Source organism: Saccoglossus kowalevskii, chromosome 16, assembly GCF_978046115.1.
Source record: "Saccoglossus kowalevskii chromosome 16, keSacKowa6.1, whole genome shotgun sequence".
NCBI classification, from domain to species: domain Eukaryota; kingdom Metazoa; phylum Hemichordata; class Enteropneusta; family Harrimaniidae; genus Saccoglossus; species Saccoglossus kowalevskii.
Window position 1 is genome coordinate 8,268,483 of NC_140656.1, and position 25,915 is coordinate 8,294,397.

The following is a 25,915-nucleotide window of genomic DNA, read 5'->3' on the forward strand; positions in this document are numbered from 1 at the left end:
CAATATTATTATGAATAAATGACAAACATTCTTGGTTTTGTATTACGACGAAGAATTGTAACTTTTTAAAATAACTGCGCACGATTTTACCAACTTGAACAATTACCCGTTTCTGAGCATTGTAAATATTTAAAACAATTTGTCGCTAACATATCCGGGAATGAGTATTTGCTCATATATAGGTGATCAATTACCTTATTTGAGTGGGCAAATGTACATTATCGAGCGAAAATGATCAAATTTTAAGAATTGTGAATGCCAAATTAAGTTTTCTAACGACTGAGTGACTTGTGATTCATTGTATAAGTTGCTGTTTTGTCAGAATGTAATTGTTATTGATTATGATTTCATTAAATCATTTAATTCTTGTTTGATGTCAACTCACAGTGAGCATTCTGATTCTCAGCCCTGGTGTCTTGAGCATAACTTGCATGTGACGGATGATTCTAAACAACTCCAGTCTCACTGTACGCTAATTAGCATATAGACTCGTCTTCGTCACAAATTACCGAATTTCGCATACAAATATTGACGGAAGAATCCAGTCAAATGAGTAAGTGATATAGGAATATTTCGCAGCCACCCACTAAGAGAAATTGAGAGAACTTTAAATTTCAAGGTAAAACAGTTTTTTAACATTAAACAAATTGTACGTTTGTTAGTAATGCTATTCGAATAAAAGCACAGCTCTTTTTCAAAAATAGCCACAGGTGCGTCAAGGGACAAAAGAACTAAATTTCGTATTTAAGCTTTTGCAACCGATCAAAGCTGGGCTGATTGATGTCACTCATAGCTTTATTCAACACTGAGTAAAGTCTTTTTTGTGGTCAAAATATATGCTTTTCTTGTATGCAGGAGACTTGTATACAACTATTTCATTTTCGCAAATCGCTGATTCCGTATGTTAAGCAGTGCTGAAAATATGGGTGTTTATTTCTCAAAGATGAACACATAAGATGATCTTTAAAAATTGTTGACAAACGTTTGTACAAATTAGGTTGTTAAAATCAATATTGCTTGATAAATGGCAAGGTTGTGGTAAAACGGCGAAACCTGGGAAATATAAGTTCATTGAAACTAATTACAAACCTTTCAATGAACAACTGTGCTAACGAACCATGCACAACTCAAAGTGGTTCGAGTTGTTAATGTAGGTTGCTTCTTTCCTCCACCAACCCTCCAATCGTCGAAACTAAGTCATTCCACTCAAACTCTAAATTTATCCAGCCTCGTTCCTGCGTCAGCCGCGTGTCAATCATCTCCTCGTGAAGCGCCTGTAAATTGCTGTGCAGTGCGCCTGCGCTGTTTACAAGAGATTCGTGTACATCTTCTACGTCATAGGTAGTGATGTCATATTTGTTTTTGGAATGTTCTTGTTTGATAATATCGTAAATATGGTCAATTTCCGTGCTGTCTGTACCGTTGTCAGCCGACTTGTCTATCGATGATTTCACAGGCAAACAGCTCGGTTCGCGTTTTCTTGGTCCAGTTTCAAGCGTACAACTGGGCTCACTTTTGTCGAATGGTGCCCTCAACGGCCCTTCGTGGTCGACATTCTGTAAAAGACACATACACGTAACAAGTTACGGCACATGCTCAGTAGGATTCTTAGGTACCTCATTATAGGTGGATCATATGACTCACTTTTTGACAAGGTCTGTAATTTTGGTTTCCAGCATCCGTCCGTTCCTAACAACATCGTCCAAAGAAAATACAACATCGTTCAAAGACCATACAGTCAAGTATGAAGCCAAAATAAATTGAAACGCTTTGTTCAAGTGAATATCCGTTATTAAAGCGGGGGAGTCGTCACCTGCGCATGCGTAAAACGGCCATATCGTGTCGTTGTTTACAAGCAAGCGTCTACCCATGAGCCTTTGCGTTTTTTGCGTGCGTTGTTATAACTTGGAACTCAATTCCCGCGCATGCGCAGGTGACGACCCCCTCCACTTAAAATCATGGCTCTGTGCGAGAGAGGTAGATAAAAACAAAACAAGCCGGCATGTGGAAGTAAATTAAGAAGATCCCGATTGTCGATTTATGATAAATGTTTACTTTTTGCGATCTTTTTTTCAGTACTGTTTGAGACTTTTTCATTACATATTTTCACTCATGATCGTTTTGATTTTGTTGGTATAATGGCACAAAACGTGATAACGATGACGAGGTAGAGCAAAACAAAGTTCTTTTTTTTTTAATTTCACGCAAGTATTGTGGTATATTCTAATGGTGGGCGTATGGCTAATAATTTTCATATGACTGTTTGACCCACCTGCTTACAACACGTCCGTTGGAATTTGGAACATCTCAAATAAATCAAACGAAGACATCTGAATATCATAATAGGGATGTTGAGGGGCACTGGGGCTGCCGACCGGTTACGATATTCAACGGTAAACTGTGCACGTGCAAAGTTTGACATCACAGTCGCACTTGCCTAAAAGAAATTAAAACATACACAAGATAAAAACTATGATGAAACTAGGACATGTAATGCTAGATCTCAGATGGGTCACGTGATTTGTGTAAAATAGCAGTGACGCTATCATGACGTAGAACATTCATTTTAACTATTTTCAAGTAGTCAGTATGATTTATTTCACGAGAAACTAAGTCGACCAGCTTGCAAAAACGAGTAATAATTTTTAGCGCAACATGGCCACAGATGGCGCTTCGAGCATTGACAACACCAATGACTTACTTCGATGCGGTTGTACGTGTCGCTCATCTTGGCTATTAGCGTATTCAAAAGAACGATGACAGCAAATAAGTTATATGCACCCAGTAAGATTTTGCCAATGTATTCAATTGCGCGGGAATCCACGTCGAAGTCCTCGATCTTCGATAATCCAAACAGACCCCAGAAAAGACTGACGGTATACACTGATAACCTAAAAATGCAGAAATGATAAAATCAATTTTGCAATATAAAAAAAAAATACCCCTCTACCCCTACACCTCTATTCTCCTCGCGTGACAGTGTGTGAATAAAAACACGTCATCATGTTTACCATTATAATAACACGCTAAATCACGGGAACTTCAAGTTGCATAGTGTTAAAGGGCGGTGGTCGTCGCGCAGCGCGTGTTCGAATTTGGTATAAACAAGCAATGCATTTTACACGCGTTGTCTACGTTGCTATGCCCCCCCCCCCCATATCCAACGCGACGCGGCGCGACGACCACCGCGCCCTTCAAAGCGGGGGAGTCGTCACCTGCGCATGCGTCAGATGGTCATAGCGTGTTACTGTTTACAAACAAGCGTGTACCCATGAGCCTTTGCGTTTTAGCGTGTGTTGTTATCGTCGCTTGGGACTCAATTCCCGCGCGTGCGCAGGTGACGACCCTCCAGCTGTAAGGTTCTAGTTCCGCTAGTTTATAAAACACCACAGATTATAATGAATAGTGATCAAAGACGTACATTTTCCCTTCCTCCTACTTACGAGTTTGTACTGTTTTGAACATAAAGAAGATACTTGTCGACTTCTGTCAAGTCGGCTGTGGCATTTTCACTCAGGGCTGTACTTGTGGCATTCAATACAGCATTCTCTACGGTGATATTTGTAATTATGCTGTGAGAAGATATTACCGCAAGGGAGTACACCTGGAAAGTATATTCGTGAAATAATTCATATAAACAGTGCCAATTAATTTAATGTAACATAGCCTCAACAATGAATGTTGCAATATATATATATATATTAAAAATGGACTTCAAAAAAAATAGACAAAATGTGCATTATCGTACTAATGTCCGTTTTGATTTAATTTTTATATATATATTAAAAATATATATATATTAAATATATATTAAAAATATATATATATATATTAAAAATGGACTACAAAAAATAGACAAAATGTGCGTTATCGTACTAATGTCCGTTTTGATTTAATTTTTGTCCGTTTATTTTTAATTTTTATTTTTTTTTAATTTGTTTTCAACAATTGTTCGGACATAACAAGTAAGAAGTAAATGACAACACCACCTTAACTACCTAATAGTTAAATGAAAGTTAATCATCTTAAAGATGAGTGTTGCTGCCTTGGAGAAATACTGGTAAATGTATAAATCGGATACTGATTTGTACACGGAGATTCGGTGACTTACCTTGGTTAATACCAGGCCAAATGCCACCAAGGCAGATGCTTGAAATGCGAATACCAGAAAGAAATCTTTAGCCATACTCACAAACGTTATCTGCATCTGCCCCAGGAGGTTGCTCACTTCTACGAAATATAGTAGTCTACAAACAAAAGAAAAATACACCCCAGAAAACGTATGCCGTTCAGAAATTCCAAAAAATATTTCTGAATTGCAGTGATATTATTTTAAACCGTAAGAATTAGTTGCAACATCCACACCTTCTTGCAAACACATTTTTCTCTTTACCATTTTAAAATCACATTTGTTTAGAAATTTACCTTATACAGGCTACAATGGTTATCAACGCCATTCCAACTTCAATTCCAGGACCGTAGATTCTGATGACGTCATATGAGTGGTAAGAGACCACATTTCCCACGATGTTCAATGTCAGTTGCCCGATGATATTAATAAAGTCAAATACGTTGCCAGATTTATTGACGTACAACCAGAATGATTTCTCGTTCCTGTATTGCTGTACTTCTTCTAGAAGCTGTCCAATCAAAAACGCCAACAGCAGTGCGTCAATGTAAGCTATGTAAGTAGTCGAGATCAGTAGATATTGACTTTTAATAAATAACAACATCAAAAAGACGCTGTAAGACATTAGGTTTCCCTGGAATTTCACTGCAGGGCAGTTGAGGGCGATCTCTGACACGAACTGGAAATACGAATCTAACGCTTCCCGAAAGGCTTTGTAGAGTTTGTTTCCAAAGCAACTGCATCGACAACATCCACCTCCTCCGCCATTCAAGTCTCCTCCGTTGCTATGGCAGCTGCAACATACACCTAGTAACCAAGTGATCGAGTAGAGGATCAAGGCAATAGGGTATAGAATTGGAGTAAAGAAGAATAATACAAAATACGGCCAGGATTGTGATATTTCCGGATAGGTAACGTAGTTGAGAATCGAACCATGCCAGATACCATGCAATAATCTCTGCACCACCGGAACTGAAATGAACTGAAAAAAAAAGAATAAGATGCTGATTACGTTATTTTTCCCAAATCTACCCCCTTCATGTGAAATGTCTAACACACAATCGTAAGCTTCACCTTCTTGTGTTTGTACTTGAGGGCGTAGTTCAACAAATAGTTTCCGTCTTCTTCCACCAGTGAAAGAGCATGATTTCTATTGAGACAGTGCTGCATCAACTTTACAGCTAAGCAGTCCATCTGGTTTGATAGGCGTTCGTAGCCATCTGATAAATCCTGCGGGGAAAACAGCATATGTTATCTCTCCGCTACATATATGAAGACAACATTACGGGCCGTGACGTCATTTGTCAACTGATTGACCGGCATGCATCTGGAATAGTATTGCTTATTAAAATTAAAGGGTATACATTTGGGAACGAGGCCACTAATCACTTTAAGATTGTCGTAGTTCTCAGCATAATTTTCCTCAGAGTCCTTTTTTTCTTGGGATGAGTGGAATCCTGGTCAAATTGAATTATTTTGATTTTCCCTAAATGTGTCTAGGGCCAATGAAATTGTGTCCTACTTACCGGACTGGCAACAGCAATGGACCTAAAGACAGTCGCGAAATGCAAAGATGTGTTTATTGGCCTAGGTGTAGCTACGATGAGGGCGTCATCCGATAGTTGCTGAGCGATCCTGATATTGCACGCCATCTCATCCTATATAAAAGGAAATTGCCAAAGATATAATCTCTGAACACCTGAGATAAGATACGTTTATTTCATCCGTATAAATTATTCGAACGCCAAAAATAGGCGTGTTCATGAAGGAGACACGGTGTCCCGGATGTTTATCGATCACATGTTTACCTGTTTTAACTTTATTAGGCAGTTGTGATATAGCATCTCGAGCGCAGATTCCTTCCATTTCCCGGCGGCAATTGTGGGATCTGCTCCTTTTTTGAGCAACAATTCCATAATTTCAATATTTCCAACTACAGCTGCCAAATGCAGTGGCGTTACACCATCGCTGCTGCGGGCGTTCACGTCGGGTATGTCCCTGCCTGGTCCGCCGCTGAAGAGAGACTCGAGGACCGGGGGACCGTGGTTTACTGCTAAATGTAGCGGAGTTTGGCCAATGCTGTTTACAGTCATAACGTTCGCCCCTTTCTGCAATAGTTTCTTTATGATATTCTCGTTGCCAATATTGGTAGCGTGGTGAATGGCTGCCATTTTGTCCTTATCTGTTATGTTGGTGCCTGCCCCTGTGAAAGTATAGAATTAAAAAAGAGGAATTGCAGTTCTGAACAAGTGGATATTCACAACAGTGCAGTGGGTGGGCATATGCAAAAAACGTTACTGATTGTCCAGTGAGGTTTAGTTGTACATCTACGTGAAATTCCGGCCTTTTGCGGCACCCTGTGGTTGCAAATTCACCAATCAGCCTGCAACCCTTCCAATCTTTCCCCGAAGAAGCAAACGACCAGTGCCCTCACCCTAAACAAGCTGCTGATTGGTTATTTGATTTCATGGCGTTTATTCATGAATATGCAAATAATGGCTCCCAATATTTCGAGTGGCGGCGGAAAAACACTATGGTGGGCGAGAACTTTTATAGGTCGCACCCAATTTACAGACTGACATATTAAGTATATTTACCTGCTTCTAAAAGAACCGCTGCAATATCTTCTTTATCTTCGTTATCGGACAGTATAGCATCGTGGATCGGCGTCCTCCCCGCCATGCAGCGTTCATCCACCATCGCTCCAAGCGATAGGATCTTTCTCACAAATAACACCGTTCCGTAGGCTGATGCGAGATGCAAAGCTGTTTTACCATCACTTCTGCTCAAGTTCAACACTGATTTGGGGTCATTCGTGAAATTGCAAAGATCGTTTAGCATTTCGTCTACTCGCTTGTGTTTCTGGAGAATGTTGAGGTGCTGGGAACTTCCGTTTGATTGGGATGGCGCGTCGTCTGAATTAAGGAAAGCCTTCAAAACTCTGAAGTCGCCTGACAATATAGCGTCGTTGGATGAAACGTTATCCGTTTTGGCAACCAACGAAATTGCTTTGTTGTCTAAAAAAATAACAAACATACAAGAAACTTAAAAATGTATAGAATACGTACATTTGTTTTTATTTGATTAGAAAATAATAAAATGTAATAAAATGAAAATAAATAATGTCCTTACCATCGCCACCTTCCTGCAGTTGGCCATAAATAGCACTATTCAATCGCCTTTGCCACAGTCTAGACTGGACGGGGTTTCTAGAATAATATATATGAATACAGATAGTTTTATTTGATATCGTATGAATTACATAGTAACACGTTACGTGTAAAAGTGTTTGTATCACACACAATGTCACTGTTGGAGGAAATACCAAAATTCTCAATTACGCATGAATCGAGTCTACCATTAAAAATGAACCGTTTGCATAGTTGTATTCAAATATCGCTAGTGTCATGAATTTGTTTTTGCGTATCTGTTGACCGACATAATTAGCTGATTATTAGCGAATTGCTGTGTTATGTCTGTCATCGTTTAGGTCTATTTGAAGTTTTGGACGGAACTTGGCTCAGTGATTTGGAACTAATTACCAGATAACCGCCGCTTTTTAGACTACTCATTCTGACAGTTTACATCCATAGTTATTAATGTAGTGAACGATTAATGAAAAGATATGACGTATTCAGTACTTAGTGTGATTGGCTTTATGATTGAAGGTTACGCCCTAGAGTCTTTTACTGTTTTGTAATTGGTTAGAGTTTTGAAAATGAATAAAGAGAGTTTGAGTTGGTCTTGGGGAGCACAGCACGATAGACGCAGTAGAGAGAGTGCAGTCCTGGAGAGCCTTGGGACGAGTGTTGACGCAGTCTAAAAGAGTCTTGGTTCAGCCTTGTGAGAGTCTTGGGGACTTTTCCCCAGGGCGCTGTGTCTTATAGAGTGCTCCAAAAGATCGACTAAGACGAGAGCTGAAACGTATTTCGTTGTGTGTGTCTTATTTGACTGTAAAGTATAAGTGACTTTCCCGATCCCGTACCTCAAGGGGACGAGATAGAGAGACGAGACGAGTTCCCCCCCTGACAAGTGTGGAGTGCCCCGTGAAGAGAATTTACCCCGTGATACTAGTTTGCGCGCACGCCATACAATTTACAACACTTTAATATTTTACAACACCGAATCATTTACCCGCATTAACTATGAATAACACTTCATATATTGCTGTGTGTTGTCACTTTGAACTCAGACTAGTAATACATTAAGTATTACTAGTCTGAGCTTTGAAGAAGTGACGTGGATTCACAAGCTTACGTGTGACTTGTAAATTGGGTATACAGTGTTGTTGTTGTAGTTGCATTCACTGGCGGATCCAGAAATTTGGTAACGGGGGGAGGGGGGCTATTGAATCCCTGGGTACGTCAATTGATTTGTCATTGTTTTGCCAGCCGAACGGGGGTGGGGTGGGGTGGGGGTTGGTGCGCCTCCCCATAAATCCGCGCATGGCATGTAATTTTGAAACGCGACGATTACAGAGAAAGGTTAGGTTCATAGATGCCAAATTTCCTGATCCACACTGAAACTTATTGACTTCGATTGAAGATTTAATTTCTGTACCTAGATGCACTTTGTGGTTCGACTCCATATTTGTCTTCTTCTGAGCCTGGATTTTTGGCTGCTAACGTGGGTGACACCGCCATAGAATCATCAAGGCTTTCTTCTCCCTCGGCTACGCCTCGAACCATAAATTGCTGGTGGTTACCGACACCTATAATAAGTCATTTTAATCTCAATATATGGATTTACTTTCATAACAAACAAAAAAAATGCTTCACATCAGGCGGTTAAATTTTCTGAAGCGCCACTAAAATATTAATTTATTTTTTCGTTTGCATCAATTAATTAGCTGATTTCATTTATGTCTTATTTAGTACGTAAGTAAGTATATTGATCTAGGACTCTCATCTTTATCCAATGAAGAACCGCCGCCAGAAAAATAAGTCAGACTATCAACACGCTAACACCGTGACACTGGTGACGGTGTTACGTAATACTAGAAACAATATACATTTGTACTCGGACTGTGGCTTGTGCTAGCACAATACCTCCACCACGGTTACTAACCGTCTTTTTTTAGTAACCGTGCCTGCGCACAGGCTGTGTCTCAACATTAGCTATACGAGGGTCTATGGTGTACTTCATTATTTGTGTCACAAACATTCCCATCAAATTTTCAGATAACTGTTTTCAATTCGACGGAACATTTTTTGTAAATGGAAAGCTCACCTTTTATTTTCGGTAAGATACTCTGTTGTGATGAATCGTTATCACCATTTCGTTGTTTAGAAATACCAAATTCAGGTTCTTGACTTGGCGCATCACGCAACAGATTAGATTCATCACATTTGTCTGGCGAGACTTTCGACTTCCATGGTCGCTTAAGTCGCTTCTTGCCATGCCGTGCAAGCCGGTACAGCGACGTTTCCAGCGGCGTGTTGTAACCATTTTGGGGGATCGATAGACGGGGGAAAATCGGGGACAAGAATGACTGTGAAGACCTTTTTTGTTCAAGTTGAGAACTGTTCAACAATGGAGCTGATAAGCCGTCTCCCGCTAACGTCAAATGGGATCGTGCGGGTGTCTTCGGGAGGCAGTCCTTAGTTTCAATCGAGAATCGTCGGTAGTGCGAGTACAGATCTACGGAGCTTTTGCTAAGGGCTCGTAGTAGCGTTGGTCTGACTTGGACGTTCGTATCGCCAATTGAACTGCCCGAACTGTCCATATTTGTTTGTTCACAGTTCAGGAACTGGGGTTAATCCAATATATCGGTATCTGTGGTTATTTTCTTGTGATGAAGGCCTAAACCTACCTGACTCGACGTGTTTGTTGAATGCTGTCATCATTTACTACACACACAGCAACGACAACAATACAATGACCTGGCTCATCAAGGGACCGTAACATAGATTCAATAGTATTCTATTTAATTAACACACAATATGTATGTAAATGAAATTCCCGTGTCAAGTTTAACACCGGGGTTTAACACTATTGGTGAATTGTCACAGCTAACGTCACCAGGGTTAATATCGACAAAGTCCACTACGGTCTAGATAGAGGGACTGTGACCATACTTTTAAATCCCGTGGCACTGACATTTACAGTTTGTGTTCAGCGAACGTACTCCAGCACTTCCCCGGCGGAAACGACTGACACTACCTCGCCCATCGTTTACATGTAGAACCCCGCGACTTGGAGAGAGGACTCATATGTTTTGGGCTTCATACTTTTTCTTCAAAGAATCGTTTAAACTAAACCGTCCATCGGCGCCACCGTTCCCATAACGCACGCCCTCTGGCGACGAACCAATTTCGTGACGTAGATGGATGAAATATAAGCCAATACAATTGTTATCAGATACAATGGCACACGTTTGGTCAAAGTTGGCCATGGAAGGGGCTCGACTCCAAAGCATTAACCGCAGCAGGTAGAACCTTTAACAACCAAAATATTGCGACTTGCGATAGCGGTTCTGGAGATGAAGGATTTAGAAAGTTCATTTCATTTCAATATCAATTATTTACGCGCGTGCAATGCATCCGATTGTAGAATCTTTGAATTTTATCGTGTGTCTTTCTCGTTACGGAAGAACAAGTCCGAAACACTCGCCTGAAAGTGTGGATTTACAGACATAAACCCACAGTTTTATAATAACTATGACCAAATGCTCAACAAGTTATAGGTCAATTGTATAAGTTAAACAGGGCCACTTTATGCACTAGAAGTTTTTACTTGTGGGTACGCTTTCATGATAGTTTTATGCCTTAGATATTATAAAAAGTAAACGGTAAAATGTTAAGGAACTTATAGTACAAACTGTGACTGCACACATGTTAGTTCCTCCGACAAATGCTCTAAATCGAGTTTTTCGCGAAAAAGTTCATTTCTGGGGTGGGAAAAGAATATATCACGCTCTCTAGCATTCAAAGCGAATCAACAGAAAATTATCAGATTCTTCTAAAGTCTGAAATTCAGATTTTTTATAAATAGTAAATCTTTACTCTTATTAATATCAGCAGATTGTATTCGGTATCCAACGTCTATTATTCACACTATAAATATAATAGAGTAGTCGGTAAATTACAATGGACCCACATCCTGTTGGTTCCAAAAGTAAATTAGACAACATCATATTTTTTTGACAATGTGATCTTCCAGAAAATTTCCAATTTGTCTCACATTGTTGCAATGAAATGTGGGTAACCAATTTAAAACAATATCGAATACCACAAACGTATATTGGCGTGTCGTTTCTACCCATTCCTAAAATGACATTATTCTAAACGGCAAATTATCCTTCTGAAATATGGAAAACTCTAAAAATTTTAAAAATTCTCTTTCACTTTCTATAAGTAGTTATTTTCTCAATATCATTCTGGACTGTCAATCACTGGATTGTTTTACATACATTGTTTTATCAGGTATCCTTGCGCAATGTACTTAACTCCAACTAACTCCTTCTACACAAGAGGAAATGGGAACCTGATATGACCTTCTTTGTACTAATAGTCAACTACAAATGCTAGGATGGGTTGGGGTGGTTGTAATCCCCTTGGGAGTTTAAAGCGCGGTAGTCGTCGCGCTGCGCATGTGCGAGATATATGGGTCTCATATAAACAAAGATGGCGACTTTGACTGTTGCGCAGATCGGTAATCAGTGCAAGTCGCGCCTAGGTCAAACCTCATACTTGTGATTTCCATTTGTAGAACACATTGGATTGTGGGAAAATCAATGTTTATCAACACAAAAGTCGCACATGCGCAGCGCGACGACTACCGCGCTTTAAACGGTCATTAAGTTACCCATGATTACCCATCATTGAGTGTGACGTCATTTATGATTTGGGTAATGTATGTACAGGTGATTTTCGATTTTTCACCAACTTTACTACAAAACAATACTTGTAGACCAATCATTTTACATTGAAGGGCGGTAGAGTCGTCGCGCCGCGCATGTGCGAGATATGGGTCTCATAAAAACTAAGATGGCGATTATATGACTGTTGTGCAAACCAACCAGTACACACTGAGAGCTTACCAAGTTTAATTAGGTAATTTGTTGGTGTTTGAAAAGTACCGAAGGAGTCGCCTGCGGTAATTAGTGCTAGTTGCGCTTTTAGACAAAACTCGTACTCGTGATTTCATTAGAAAAGCGCTTTGTATTATAGGAAAATCAATGTTTATCAACACAAATGTCGCACATGTGCGGCGCGACGACTGCCGCCCTTTAAAAACATTCGTAACCCAGAACACTTCAATGTCATTCATTTGTTATGAACTACAGCGGAGAAAAACACAGTGTACACGTTACACGTGCTGCGAGTCTAAATACGTGTGTGCCGACAAGTTATAAATAGTTGGTTATTTCCCGTCATGCCTCATTTCCGCCACAGCCCTTGAGTTACACGTGTCTTTCTCTTGTCAATTTCATGGCAGTTTGTTGGTCGTTTGTTTATTGTAGTTGTTTTGCAATAGTTGATGGGTTATGTAATTGTTTTCGATTTGACTACTACACGCCATTCGGATAACATTTGTAACTTTTGACGAGCATTTTTAATCAGTAAAAATGTGACAAAAGTTGGCAGAATTTGTTGCAGGCCTTACTACCTGGTATTGACGATGAAACGAATGTTGCTTAATCCCGGACGTCAAACTGTTCAACAGGTCTCACACTTCAGACTCCATGAGCCGTGAAACCAGTAAACTGATATTGTAGCAATCGTTCTCTAAAGCACTAATCATGTCACGAGAGGACGACTGCATGACGGTCAGCGCTGACGTCATTTCCGCCAGTTTGTTTTCAAGTCGTGTCCCCTCGCCAATCAGATCGGTCTGTACATGCTCGATATTTTCATGTTTCTCATCCAGCTCCATCCTTTCGTACTCCGTCTTGATCTCCTTGTAGATGTCAGTCGAAGTTTTGAGCTTCAGTTCTGTTTTGATCACGTCAACGAAAGACTCGGCAATAGACTCGGCTATAGATGACCTCGCTGATGTATCATTCTCTACCTGGGGAAGGTCTTCAAGTCCAAAATCAAATTCATTTCTGTGTGAAGATTCCTGATGTGTCTGGCCATCCTGCAAGAAAAGTACATTGAGCAACAATAACAACTTCTGGGATGATGGGAACATTACGGCATATCATTTAAACGTTATCATTAAATATGCCAATCACAACGGTTTATTTGCTTTATATCTATCCTATTCAAAGCGGGGGAGTTGTCACCTGCGCATGCGTCCGATGGTCATAGCGTGTCAATGCGTTGTGTCGTCACCGGAAGCGCTGTCCCAGCACAAACCTGTGTCATATGACGCCTTACTCAGTTAGCCAGCCATAGCCTCATTTGCATATCTTTAATCAACATTGACGCTACCGTTGACATTTGAATGGGCGATATTACTTCCACGGGGACATGTATTTTCAGCGCTAAAATTCAGGTTTAAAATACTGTGATCTCAAATAAAAAACATTCACACACAAGGAGTATGTTTAGAAATGTACCAAATTCTAATTTTATTGCCAATCTGATGTTTATTTTCTGAAATAAGAGACGTCAAAACGAACAATCGTCAGTAATAGTATTTCACGGCAGACTTCTGGCTGATTTACTCAAAAAATAATCAACATGAGAAAAAGACACTTTGCAGGAAGGTAACATACTATGTAATGCACCGAAATAACTACTTACTATATTTTTAAATCCTTGCGTTATGCAACGTGTCAAAATTAACCGTCACGAAGTCATTGCCGATGAACGCAAGGGCCACTACTTCACGGAATTAGGTCATGACCTCACATAGAACGGCTATTGAAAATGCTGGAAGGTGGGGGTGTACTAGCATTATTTCTAAGATTTACACATTATTACATGGATTATTTTATGGATCTTAAACGAAATAATTTTGTTTACACTAATTTATTAGTGTTATGGTAATTTTATATTTAAATACTGTTCATCGGGTAATAAATATAAAGAAAAATGCAGGAATAACAAAGAAGTAAACACCCCCCCCCCCGCACAGCAGATACCTACTGTGCGTGTGTGTGTGTGTGTGTGTGTGGATGCCATAAAACAGAACTTTCCATCATACATTCTGCAAAAACAATATAGAAAAATACAGCCGAAAAGTTCAACGTTTCTCAGCTTGAAATATAAAAAAAAACATGTATACTTTCAATAGCAAGGCTAGTTTAAAATAAAATCCAATATCTGAAATTCATTTTTATGATATGAAATAAGCCGGCATACAATAACACATTCGCGCATAAATGTGATCACGTGATCCGTAATATAACAGGCGTGCTTGATTGATGTTTTATTGCATGTTGGACATTATGAAATTCAATAAATTATAAAAAAGAATTTCATCTTCTTGCATGCCTAAGCATATATTTGTTACAAACGAATTAATGGTTTCACTAAATTACCGAATTAAGTATTCAAACACAACTTAGCAACGTGTACCATTAAATATACACGTATAAGCAATGATATACCAAAATGGCAAGCAATTTAAACACAAATTGGGAGCGAGTAGAGAATGGTTAAACTGGTCCAAAAGGATCAAAGTTGCGGCGCTTTGACTTAAAATTGTGTTTTGCATAAAAAATGCTAATGTTAAAATGATCGAAATCTCAAAGCAAAGCAAAAGTTAATGAGCAAGAAAACATTCAGTCATGAACCATTCTCATTAGTTTTGCTATGTCACCATCATCATCATCAGGGTCGATATCTTGATCATCCTGTTCTTCAATCCATACGTGTTGTTCTACCAATTCTGTCAAATCGGGGTCATCTTCTAAGGTATCAATTTCTTCAATTCTGTTGTTTTCCATTTCCAATAATTCCTCCATTAAAAGTGTTTCCGCAAGTTCTTGGTCTGAATTTCGCATATTAGCCGTGATCACTGGTGGAGAATCAGTTTCCATTGCTTTTGGACAAATTCCATGTTTCTTGGAACCATTACAAGCTCCTGTATTATGTGGATTGTTACACCCAAGACACAAACAAGCTGGTCCATGGATTTTGTAGCACTTACAACATCGATTGGTACAGGTTGGTGCTTTCTTACACCGGCATCCCTTTGTAAGTAGAGCAACAGTATTGGAAATTTTTTTAATGTTTTCATCACTGTCCCACACAATACAAAGATTACCATCAGTGCCAACCTTGTATCCATGTAAGTGCAAATCTGGAAAATCAACTACAGTTTGGTCAGCTTGTGCCCATAGCTGAGAAACCCAGCAAGATCTTTTCCAGTGTAGCTCAAGCGCATCAAACGACGGACTGAGCTCATCTTCGTACTGGATTCGCGGCCACATACGTTCCCTTATTTCGTTTAGCCATTTCTGATGATTTGCAAGTGCATTACAGCTGCTATCCTCTAATTTCCGATACAGTTGTGCTGGTGTGTTTTCCTCAAAAGCTGTTAAATGCTTCTTAAAATAAACACTACCAACAAGTCTAACAAATGCAAGTAGGCCATCTTTTAATTTATCCTGGCACGTATCAGACAATGTACCTGGATGTGTGGACACACCTGTAATGAACTCGCAATACTGGTAAAATGTATTGTAAAATGATCCTTTCCCTAACCCAGCAAAGAATGATACAAAATCACATCCTGTGCATATGAATAATGTTTGCATGATTTTACCAATCATGTCAAGTCGTGTGTGCTGCAAGTCAGGATCACGATTTAGGGCTGATTTTAATTCAGACATGCTAATATATTTTAGATTGGTAGGATCATTATCCAATTGAACATATATCTCTTTTTGTGAGTGTTTATACAATAGGGGCAGTAACACGTGATACGTGTCTGTATCAGGTGAAAATATCACTCCTTGATTATACTGTGAACTCAATGCATGTAAAATACACCGACTATCTGCTTCCTCGTGATTACTTGGAGCAATCCATTCATTTGTAATACCTGTAGCATCAACACACATAGAACTGTCCCTTTTATTTCCATCAAACCCACCAGCTGTAATAAAACGTTGGTCGCCTTGTAATAATGGGGCCACCAATTTCAGACACTCCTCAGATAGGAAATTCACTAATTTTCGTTTATTGGGACGGCAACCAATAAACTTTCTCCAATTAGTGGGCACTGGGGTTTCTCTCTGAATTAAATCAATTTCCCCGTCTGTATTAACATTCTTGTCCCGTCTTTGTCTCTCAATGTCCTTAGGACTGACACCCAAACGCTGAGGATCGTCAAATATCAAATGGACTTCAAAACAAAACCTATTGTAATGGGGAACAATCCATCTCCGAACAAAAAACTCAGCATAATGGGCAAAGGTTCGATGTGAAGCAAGAGGGGCCTTATTGATTAGAAACATTCCATCATATATCATAAACTTTGCTCTCCATTCAGGGGGTAAACTCTCTTTCATAATATCACTGTATCTGGTCTTAAGAATTTTTGTTGTATTGCTCTTTTGACTTGTATATGGCAACCCATCAGATAATGAAATTGCCCTGGGAAAAGTAACAAACTGTTCAAGTGTCTTTACTGGTTCGCCTGTTTTTTTGGAATGTGCTATCTGTTTTTTTAAGCAGGCAGTGACCATTCTATGGTCATTATCTCCTTTTTTTGACTTGACTATTTGTTTTACTTTACCGGAAAAGGTTTTCAAATGGCGTTTACGAACTGGAGCTCCAGTACTTGGCTGAAACATGATACGAACTCTGACATATGCAAGAAAATCCTGTTTGCCTATTTCCCGACAAGACAATAAATCTTGCTGGACTAATTTCTCTGCAACTTCTCCAGTGAATACATTGAGTACACCCCTATTCGCAGAGACAGAATTTGGAAAAACACAGACTTCAACCATTTTTTTCTCAAACAACCTGCAATTTTTCTCATGAACACTTTGGGTTGAATGATTGCTGCCTTGCCATGACAACGAACTAAAAGGGAATAGTTGAGAGGTGAGGTTCTTCAATACACCTGCACGATGCGGTAAATATATTGCCAGACGCTCCATGATTTCATTTGATGGGTGTTGCAATGAACATTTGACATCTTTATTAATACCCATCTCATGAGCTTCATCTAATGCAACATCTGAATATGGTTTACCAGTGAAGCTACAAACAAATCCCCCTTGTTCAAAGTGTTTCAGAACTGAGTTGGGCAACCTTATCATGTCTGCTAAATGACGTGGCACGAGTCTCAAATAAAGAGGCCTGTCGAAAGCATGGAACATTGGGCACATTTTTTTCAATGCAGCCAACCTTAAATGCCAATCACCCATTCTAATAGAAATAAAAAGTGCAATATATGCAAAACAGTCTTCCCTTATAAATCGACACCACAACTTGAATGTATCATCATAGCTTGACATTGCTTGGCAATACTGGTCAAATTCTAGTTCCAATCCCGATAACTTGCTATCTAATTGATTGAATACAGCATGTATATTATCAAATGAATCTTTTTCCAGATCCGCATGTTCATCTACCAAGATTTCTGCACTCTCTTTTGTGATTTGGAGAATGTCATTGGAAGTGAGGGGACAAGTGGATTCATTAGATAAGTTATTTCGATTTTGTAAAAAACCGTCAATTAAATGTCGGTACATGCTTTCCCATACTTGTGTTAAGAATCTGTGTGTGTTTTTGAAGTTCCCGCATTGAACGAGGGTTTCAAATGTTGCCCCTTTGTGGTTCAATGAAGCTAACTGCTTTAAACCAGCATCAAGATAGCACTTCATTAGAACTGGTTGATAGTTCTTAAGGGTGTGCCAGTCACCAATAAAGGGGATCATCCATTCCAGATCTACACCATACATATCCTTAAGTTTTATTAGATGTTGCCATCGCCTACTACAACTAAATGATTGATATTGACACCAACCTTAAATTTCCTATACATATTATTTACTACCTGGTGAACAGTATCAATTGAATCTGCATTCTCATTTAAGATACCAAGATAAATCACTTGAGACTTTTCACCAGCAATGGGATCCTTCATTGACAATGTAGTTTTAAAGTCAGGAAGTAAAGTGCTGGAATCGTACACACTGAGGGAATGTTTTTGGAGAACATAGACGAAACCTTGGGATTCCAAGCGTTTTAACCTTTGCTCCTCAATTTCACTCAGTTCAAAATCTGAAAGTGAAAGAGTTTCTAACAGAGGTCGTGTGGGCACCAATGGAGGTTGTATGGGAACACTTGTTTCAATAGTTTCTGAATGTGGTAAACCCTCAGTTCGGGTTCGGGTTCGTTTTCGAGGAATATTTAATGGTGTGCGACTAACATTTTTTCTCGTACATGGTTCACATCCGAAAATATTTACCATTTTTGAAGATTGCATTTGTTCAGTGCAAAAATTTGAATTCAGTTTATGCCAGCGACTAAAAATATCACTAGTTTCCTGGTCACTAATCATGCTGTCTTTGCTCTTTTGAAGTTGACGATTCAAAAGTAAATCATAATGACCAGGTTTGCCAGGGGTGTCAGGATGATAGAGCAAACACACGGGCTCAGTATTTGTGAAGAAATCACCATAAGTTTCACCTTTTACGAGCTCATCACCTTGTTTTGTATAAATATGTAGAGGACATTTTGCTGCAAAAACAACACACAGCATTTCAGGCATCCCAGCATATTCACCAGGTTTTGCCATGCACTCTGCTCTATGCAAGATATCCATATATCGTGTACCATCCAAGAGTACCTCTAGCTGAGCATCATCCAACTCCTCAAAATAAACGTGATTGTCACGCATGATATTAGATGTTTCATTTCTTAGTTTATCTGCAAGTATCACCTCTCTTTCCTGCAATGCTACATCGATCGGCAACCCATTTTGACTTCTTTCGCATATCCTAAGCTTGAAGTCATTTCTAACTACAATCGACCGAAAAAAACATCTTCCATCACCATATATGTTTATTCTTTGCAGATCATCGCATGTTGCATGAATATCTAAACTACCAGAAATGTAATCCTCGTGAGAATTCAAAACAGATTTAGGTTTTGGCTGTACACACTGATATGACGTTCCATGATAACCTTTGTGCTTTCCCTCTGATCGCACCATGGCATATTTTGAACCTTTATCAATATTATCAAGTGATGTCACATAAAAAGCATCACGAACAAGGCTCTCTTGCACAAATGAATCACTTTCACGTTTAGCAATGACAACTTGCATGTACCTATGTAACGAGTCTGAGGAGCATATTACACCAAACCTGTTCAAGATCCTCATTAGTACCGTAGACCCACTATAACCTTCAACTACATCAGCCAAACACATATGTAAAGGGTAAGTGCACTCATCAGAGGTAATGAATAACAAGCAAACACAAAATAAACGACGCAAGAAACGGGCACGGCTATCCATGGATTTGGCATTATAAAATGATATATAATGCTTATCCCATTCAAAACCTTTTCGTCTTATTTCAAGTCGTTCAGTGTTGTTAAGAGTAAGGTAAACAACAATATTCCAAATAACAGGATCCAATTCACTAACAACTGAATCAAAATTGATAGATGATATATCTTGTGAATTAGCTTTCAGGTTAGATACAATCTCAGCAGCTTGTTTCTGCACCATTATATTAAGTTTGTCTGCTACTAAATCTAACATTTGGAAAAAATTTATGTCAACTTTACTCAATTTCCGTATTTTATCTTCCAGTGTGGATACTTCCAGCTTGTGTGCTAATTTTAGTCTCCTATTTTCTGCCAATGCATAGTGAAGTGCTGTCTTTGTGTCAACACCAGATCTATACAACAGAGTTGAATATCGCCGATTGGCATTAGATGTTATAGACAAGTGTTGGGGAAAATATACTCTAGCCAATTCTGTTAAAATCCAACTATTGCTTTTTTTGTACATGCCAATACAATCAAGTGACATATTCCTGACAGTTGCAAGTTTATACTCAATTTCGATAATTTCATAGAAATAGTCTTTAGCATCAAGCAAAATTAATGCACGTTTATCCAGCAACAACTGTCCCACATGACAAATAGTTTTATTTATGGCGAAAAACAGAAATTGGGAAGGATCATTGTAGCCCATAGCAACAAGTTTGCGGTATTTATCAATAATCTCTTTCAAATCCCCATCACTTGACAGAAGACATCCTGCCTGAATTTCGGATTGTAATTTCATTGCAATACTGTAGAATTTGGTGTAACAATTAAAACATACTATGCTGTGTTCATTTAAGAGAAAAGGTGTACAGCTTTCAGTATGAAATCTTTGCAACAAGGAAAGTTCAGGGAGATGGTGTGTGCGATTTCTGAGACATCTAGTTGCACAAGATGCACACACAGCATGTTCATATCTATTGGCCATTGTATAGTGAGACTGACACAAAGGGTAAGTTTCTATATCCTCACCAAATATAGACTTATCAATTTTCATTTTAGCACATAAAGATTCAAACCGTGGTCTACTGGTATCATGATCACTGTTGTTGTCACACATGTTAACTGCAGTCAGTAAACATGCTGATGGCTTGCGTTTTTTTGTTGTTTTCTCAAAATCAGGATTTGCATACATTTTTTTTAAGGTGAGAGTACAAGCACTGCATAAACAATCATCAACTGTTAGTTTGAATTTCATGTGCAAAAACAGTTTGAGGTCTTCAGGCCAGTCAATGATGTGATAATATCGGTTGACTTTGTCTGAGCCACAGTGAGAACATTTAATACATTTTTTCCCTGGATGACATTTTTCACCTTTACTTTTTCTGCCACGTGCTCCTCCTATTCCTCGAGAACAAACTTGAATATAGGAGACACCTGCCAGTGATGTGTCATCATGCAATAGTTTACTACCATGTGTCATGTAGTGTGTACTCTGATAAAGACGTATTCCATACTTAATTTGTAGTTTTACCTTAAGATTTTTGATGGTGTCATGTTGGAATACAGAAATGTGCAATGTTCTGTCTCCAATATTAACACAGAGTGGGAAACATTTAGCATTGTTTTTTGAAACATCAGACAGAAATACCATAACTGCAGAAAGCTGCAGCAGAGCAACAGCAGCACAAATGTTTTGTTCTTGGTAACAAACAAGTGCTGAATCATTAACTATTTTGTGAACGGTGGCACAGTAACCAATTTTTTGACATTTGGAAGTCCAAAAATAAAATACCAAAAATGAACTAACTAAAACCAGACAAACAAGGAGAAATATAGCCATCATAATACAGTGAGAAAAGAGTAAGTCGGCTCAGCAAAGTAGATATTAGCCCCAATTTGGAGAGAGGGGAGCTAAAAATAAACTCCAGACAAAAAAGATGAGTGTAATATAAACTTCTGTAATCCTCAATAATTTATACTATAACAAAACAACATCAGTAGTGGCACACTTGGTATTCTGCAAGATAAAATAAAAAAAAAGATGAATAAATAATTTGTTCACACATTCCACAATTTGAAACGAAAAAAACAGAAATTGGGAAGGATCATTGTAGCCCATAGCAACCAGTTTACGGTATTTATCAATAATCTCCTTCAAATCCAATACTGTAGAATTTGTGTGGTAATTACCACCCTTTTAACTATTCTATATAATGTGTATGTACATTTTAGTATAATATTGGGAGTATAACAATTTTATGTGAGGTGATGAGATGTTAAATATCAAACTTTGTATTTGTTATCAACTGGAATTTTAATATTTGTACTTATTTGTAAAAATATGGAAATTCATTTTGTAGTTACCAAGGTATAAATATTGAAGCCCCTCCCCATATATGTATACCTGAACTAGAACGGCTTGCTACTTTGGGGCATGTCAATTTTTATTACATAAAATCACTAGTTGCTATAGAAAGTGTACTTATGAATATATATAACATCTAAAAAACAAACTTAACACGCAAGTTAACCGCACCGTCTCAGGCCCCACATTGACCTGACTAAAGTTGACCTCAACTGACCTAATTTATATAATGGCGCCAACGCGGTATAGTGGGAGAAATTGCTCGTTTTCAGAAAATCGCCAAATATTCTACAGACATTTTGAAAACTTGAAACTTCAGGGAATAATTGCCTATACCCTTTGCTTAGTCCCCATATATTTGTTATAAATCAAAACTCTTGCGTTATGGTAGGTGTCACTTTTAAAGTTGGGGCGAAATCGTGAGCGTATTTTACCACAGCGGTTCCTATTTTCTAATTTACGAAAATATTTCATTGAAACCACTCCAAAAAATTACATATTCGGCAAGGATGAGATACTAACCTGTTGTGTAGCAAAAATCAGGAAGCTGCGTTGGCCGGTTTTGCTTAAATCGCGGTTTCAATATGACCACAAGTGACAGCGGAAATTTGCCGCGAACAGAGTGATACAAATGTACTGGTCTGGAATTTCAAATTAGAATACTGTATAAATTATGTTAATGAGGCTTTGGCTGGCTAACTGTTACTAGCCGATTTTGGCTAAAATTCCGCTCCGCCGCCTCTTTACAACAGTGTTTATACGCGGAACTTGATATTGCTTTTTACAATTTGGGTTGTCTTTGAAACACATATTTTAGTGAAATATTGTTTATAGAGTGAAATATTATAGTCATACATAATTCAATCTTTGAAACAACAGAAACTAACACATAATAACGATAATCAAATTTGTGTTTGAAGTTCGAAAGTAGTTGCCTTATTTCCGGTTTCAACTAGTTCGAAAATGAACGTCCTTGAGCGCAATAAAATCACGCATAGAACTCCATCCGAACCAGACTCTAGCAGCGTAAACTTATTGCAATTTGCGCAATTTGGGCCCAGTTTGTTCTTACAAGTTTTCTAAGTTTCATTTATCATTATTTAGTAAACAGGTCTCTGAAAAGATTTAATATATCCGTAAAATACGTGGCAATCGACAATTGACTTCGAAACGTTCGAAATTTCGAACAAACTCCCGGCACCCCTTGCGCGATATGCGTCAGATCGGTGTAGAAGACGCCGAACTGCAGCGTCAATGGTGTCAATGTTTACAGACAAACGTCTACCCATGAGCCTTTGCGTTTTTAGCGTGTGCTGTTATCATCGTCTGGGACTCAATTCCCGCGCGTGCGCAGGTGACGCCCCCCGCTTTAATCTTCAAACAATCACACGGTCTTTAATCAGGATGCCCCCATTGGTAAATATACAATGTTAACCCTTTAACCTGAAATACCCTTTGTCAAAGGCATGTTACGAAATTAATTCAAAGTATCCAATAAATCATCACTATATAAAAAAAAAAATATGTTTACTTCAGTCGCTGTAGACTTTTTGCACAAACATTTAGCTCCACGAACGATGCAAAGAACGATATTGAATGGCACAGGAGCATCGGAATGGTCACGGAATTCTAATATCTGCTCTGCTCTGGCAAAGTTATAAGTTTCGCCGGAACTAGCCTGTAAAACAGAAAACAATCACATAGATTAAAGGGTGGTAGTCGTCGCGCCACGCATGTATGGGTCTCATATAAACAAAGATGGCAACTGCGACTGTTGCGCAGATCAACGAGTACAAACCGAGACGTCACCAAGCTTTATTTACGTATTTTTGTAGGTGATTGGAAGGTATCGAATGAGTCGTCGGCTGTAATTAGTGCAAGTCGCGCCCAGGTCAAACCTCATACTTGTGATTTCCAGTAGAAGAGCGCATTGGATTATGGAAAAGTCAATGTTTATCAACACTGTTTGTGACAAAAGTCGCACATGCGTAGCGCGACAACCACCGCCCTTTAATAGTTGTGTAATATCTGCACTTCACTGTAACGCATCCCAATCACCATATCGCTGTTTTCGTGAAATGATGCAATCAGTACGATAAATATGACTTTTACCTACCTCTATCCGATTGTATGTGTCACTTATTTGGGCTATCAGCATATTTAACAGCACAATAACGGCCAACAGATCGTACAAGCCGACAAGCAACTTGGCAGCGGTATCAACAGAATGAATTGGCGAAGAGAAGTCTTCAAGCTCCTGTAGACCAAATAAACTCCAAAACAATTGCTCCATGTGGTAAAACAACCTAAGCAATGTATATTACATAATGAATTAGTATTCATGTTTCAGGGCCAAATCATACAATACATTGTGAATTGTCAATTACGCAGACTACATTTCTATTCGTCTTTATTTGGATTTGATAACATAACGGGGGAATGATGTCATGGAAATGTCATTAAAAAACGAACCACATTGGCATGAATAGAAAAACAAAAACGTTATGTCTTGTCTTTGTACGAAATTTAAACAAATCTGCCACAAACTGTCAAAAAAATTGAGTAGGATACTTGACGATAAAACCAACATGGCACCAGTCCGCTTTTTTGAAACCATGTCACTAAACTACATATATGCATCAGTGTCATCATGTATGAAGTTCATATCAAGTTTGAAAAAAATGGCCTAGGCATACACACCGAAGAAACAGTTGATGACATGACATTTTTGTGACTTTTTGACGGAAACAACTGCCTGTCAGCTAAATTCCACTCAAATACCAAAACAACCGGGGCAACATGCATACAATCATGTAATGCTTATATACCAGATCACGATTCAAACACAATTGCATTCTCGCGAGAAATGACATCGGGAACACAGAAGATACTGTTCGAACTACGTCCGACGGGGACTACATTGCACTGGTACTTAAATACTAGACAGCGGCGAACTGTCCAGTTTGTTAAATATATGTTCTTAGCGTGTGTTGTTATCCTCGCTTTGGACTCATTTCCCGCGCGTGCGTAGGTGACGACCCTCCCGCCTTAAAATAAAATTCCCATGTGAGAACAGGTAACACGTACATATAACCGTATAAGTGATAAAATAAGGCAACAACGAAGAATAATTAGCGTATCGAAAAGGATAGTCAGTGTGAACGAGCTAAGAACATTAAATACAAAGTTACATTACGTTTGACCTTGAACCGTAGCACTTATGTCAGTGGATCCGTCCAGAAAGGTGATGTCAGAGTTCAAAATCCCTACACCAACAGCGTACACCTGTGACAATGTTACATAAATCATATCATATCAAATATGTGTTATGACAATGGTATTTACGATATACGATGTGATAATAATATTTAGGCTGCGAAAAAAAATATCTCAGTTTCTCGTTTCCGCGCGCATCATTTTGAACTATGCGCCTCGGACGTTTTTTTTTTCTTCTAAAGCATTCCAAATGCGCTTGTACTCGCAGTTGTCTCAAATTCCCCCCATTTCAGCTCAGTATTCAAAAAAAAAAAAAAAAAAAAAATCACGAGTAACATAGAATTTGTTTTCCTGGCCTTACTATGGTATTTGTTTACGTCATACAATTGACCATTTCATTCAACCTCGTTCGCAGCTTGTCTGGTAATGAATATATAAATGCCATCACTACTTGAGATATCGTATACAGGTTGTAACCCACTTGTTATTTCGTCTATATGAACGACGAAGTCTTGAACAGTTGGTGGCGCACTCTAACAGAATATCGCGTGCACCAAAAACATGCAAAGGATCTATAGACCTTAGAGGCCGCCGGGATCTCGTTGAGCGCGAGAAAGAAATAATGTTCAATTTTCTCTCATCATCGGCGGCTATTTGCATCTACGATCTCTAAAATAATGATTGTTATTTAGATGTTGATTTGTACCTGTTGACTGGCAATACTGAATGCCACCAATTCAACAACCAAGATGGCGATCAATTTGATCACATCACTGAACATCGAAAAAAATGACAACTGAAGTGGGCCAAGGAGACTGCTTACTTGGAGATAGTAAAGAACCCTGTAAC

At 38.7% G+C, this 25,915-nt stretch overlaps 1 protein-coding gene and 1 long non-coding RNA gene across 2 annotated transcripts; both read right to left on the reverse strand.

Moving 5' to 3' along the window:
• Positions 1–12,271: 12,271 nt before the first annotated feature.
• LOC100374743 (short transient receptor potential channel 6-like) lies at positions 12,272–25,902 on the reverse strand. The gene is made up of 5 exons (XM_002739025.3): positions 25,773–25,902; positions 25,047–25,135; positions 23,967–24,156; positions 23,382–23,528; positions 12,272–13,210 (listed from the first exon to the last, which is right to left on the reverse strand). Exons 1-5 carry the CDS (start codon positions 25,845–25,847, stop codon positions 12,800–12,802), a joined length of 912 nt encoding a protein of 303 aa, XP_002739071.2. The 5' UTR covers positions 25,848–25,902; the 3' UTR covers positions 12,272–12,799.
• On the reverse strand, positions 21,424–22,541 carry LOC144363015 (uncharacterized). Its single transcript, XR_013422649.2, has 2 exons — positions 22,373–22,541; positions 21,424–21,502 (listed from the first exon to the last, which is right to left on the reverse strand). It is a non-coding gene; the product is annotated as an uncharacterized LOC144363015 (long non-coding RNA).
• Positions 25,903–25,915: the final 13 nt, after the last annotated feature.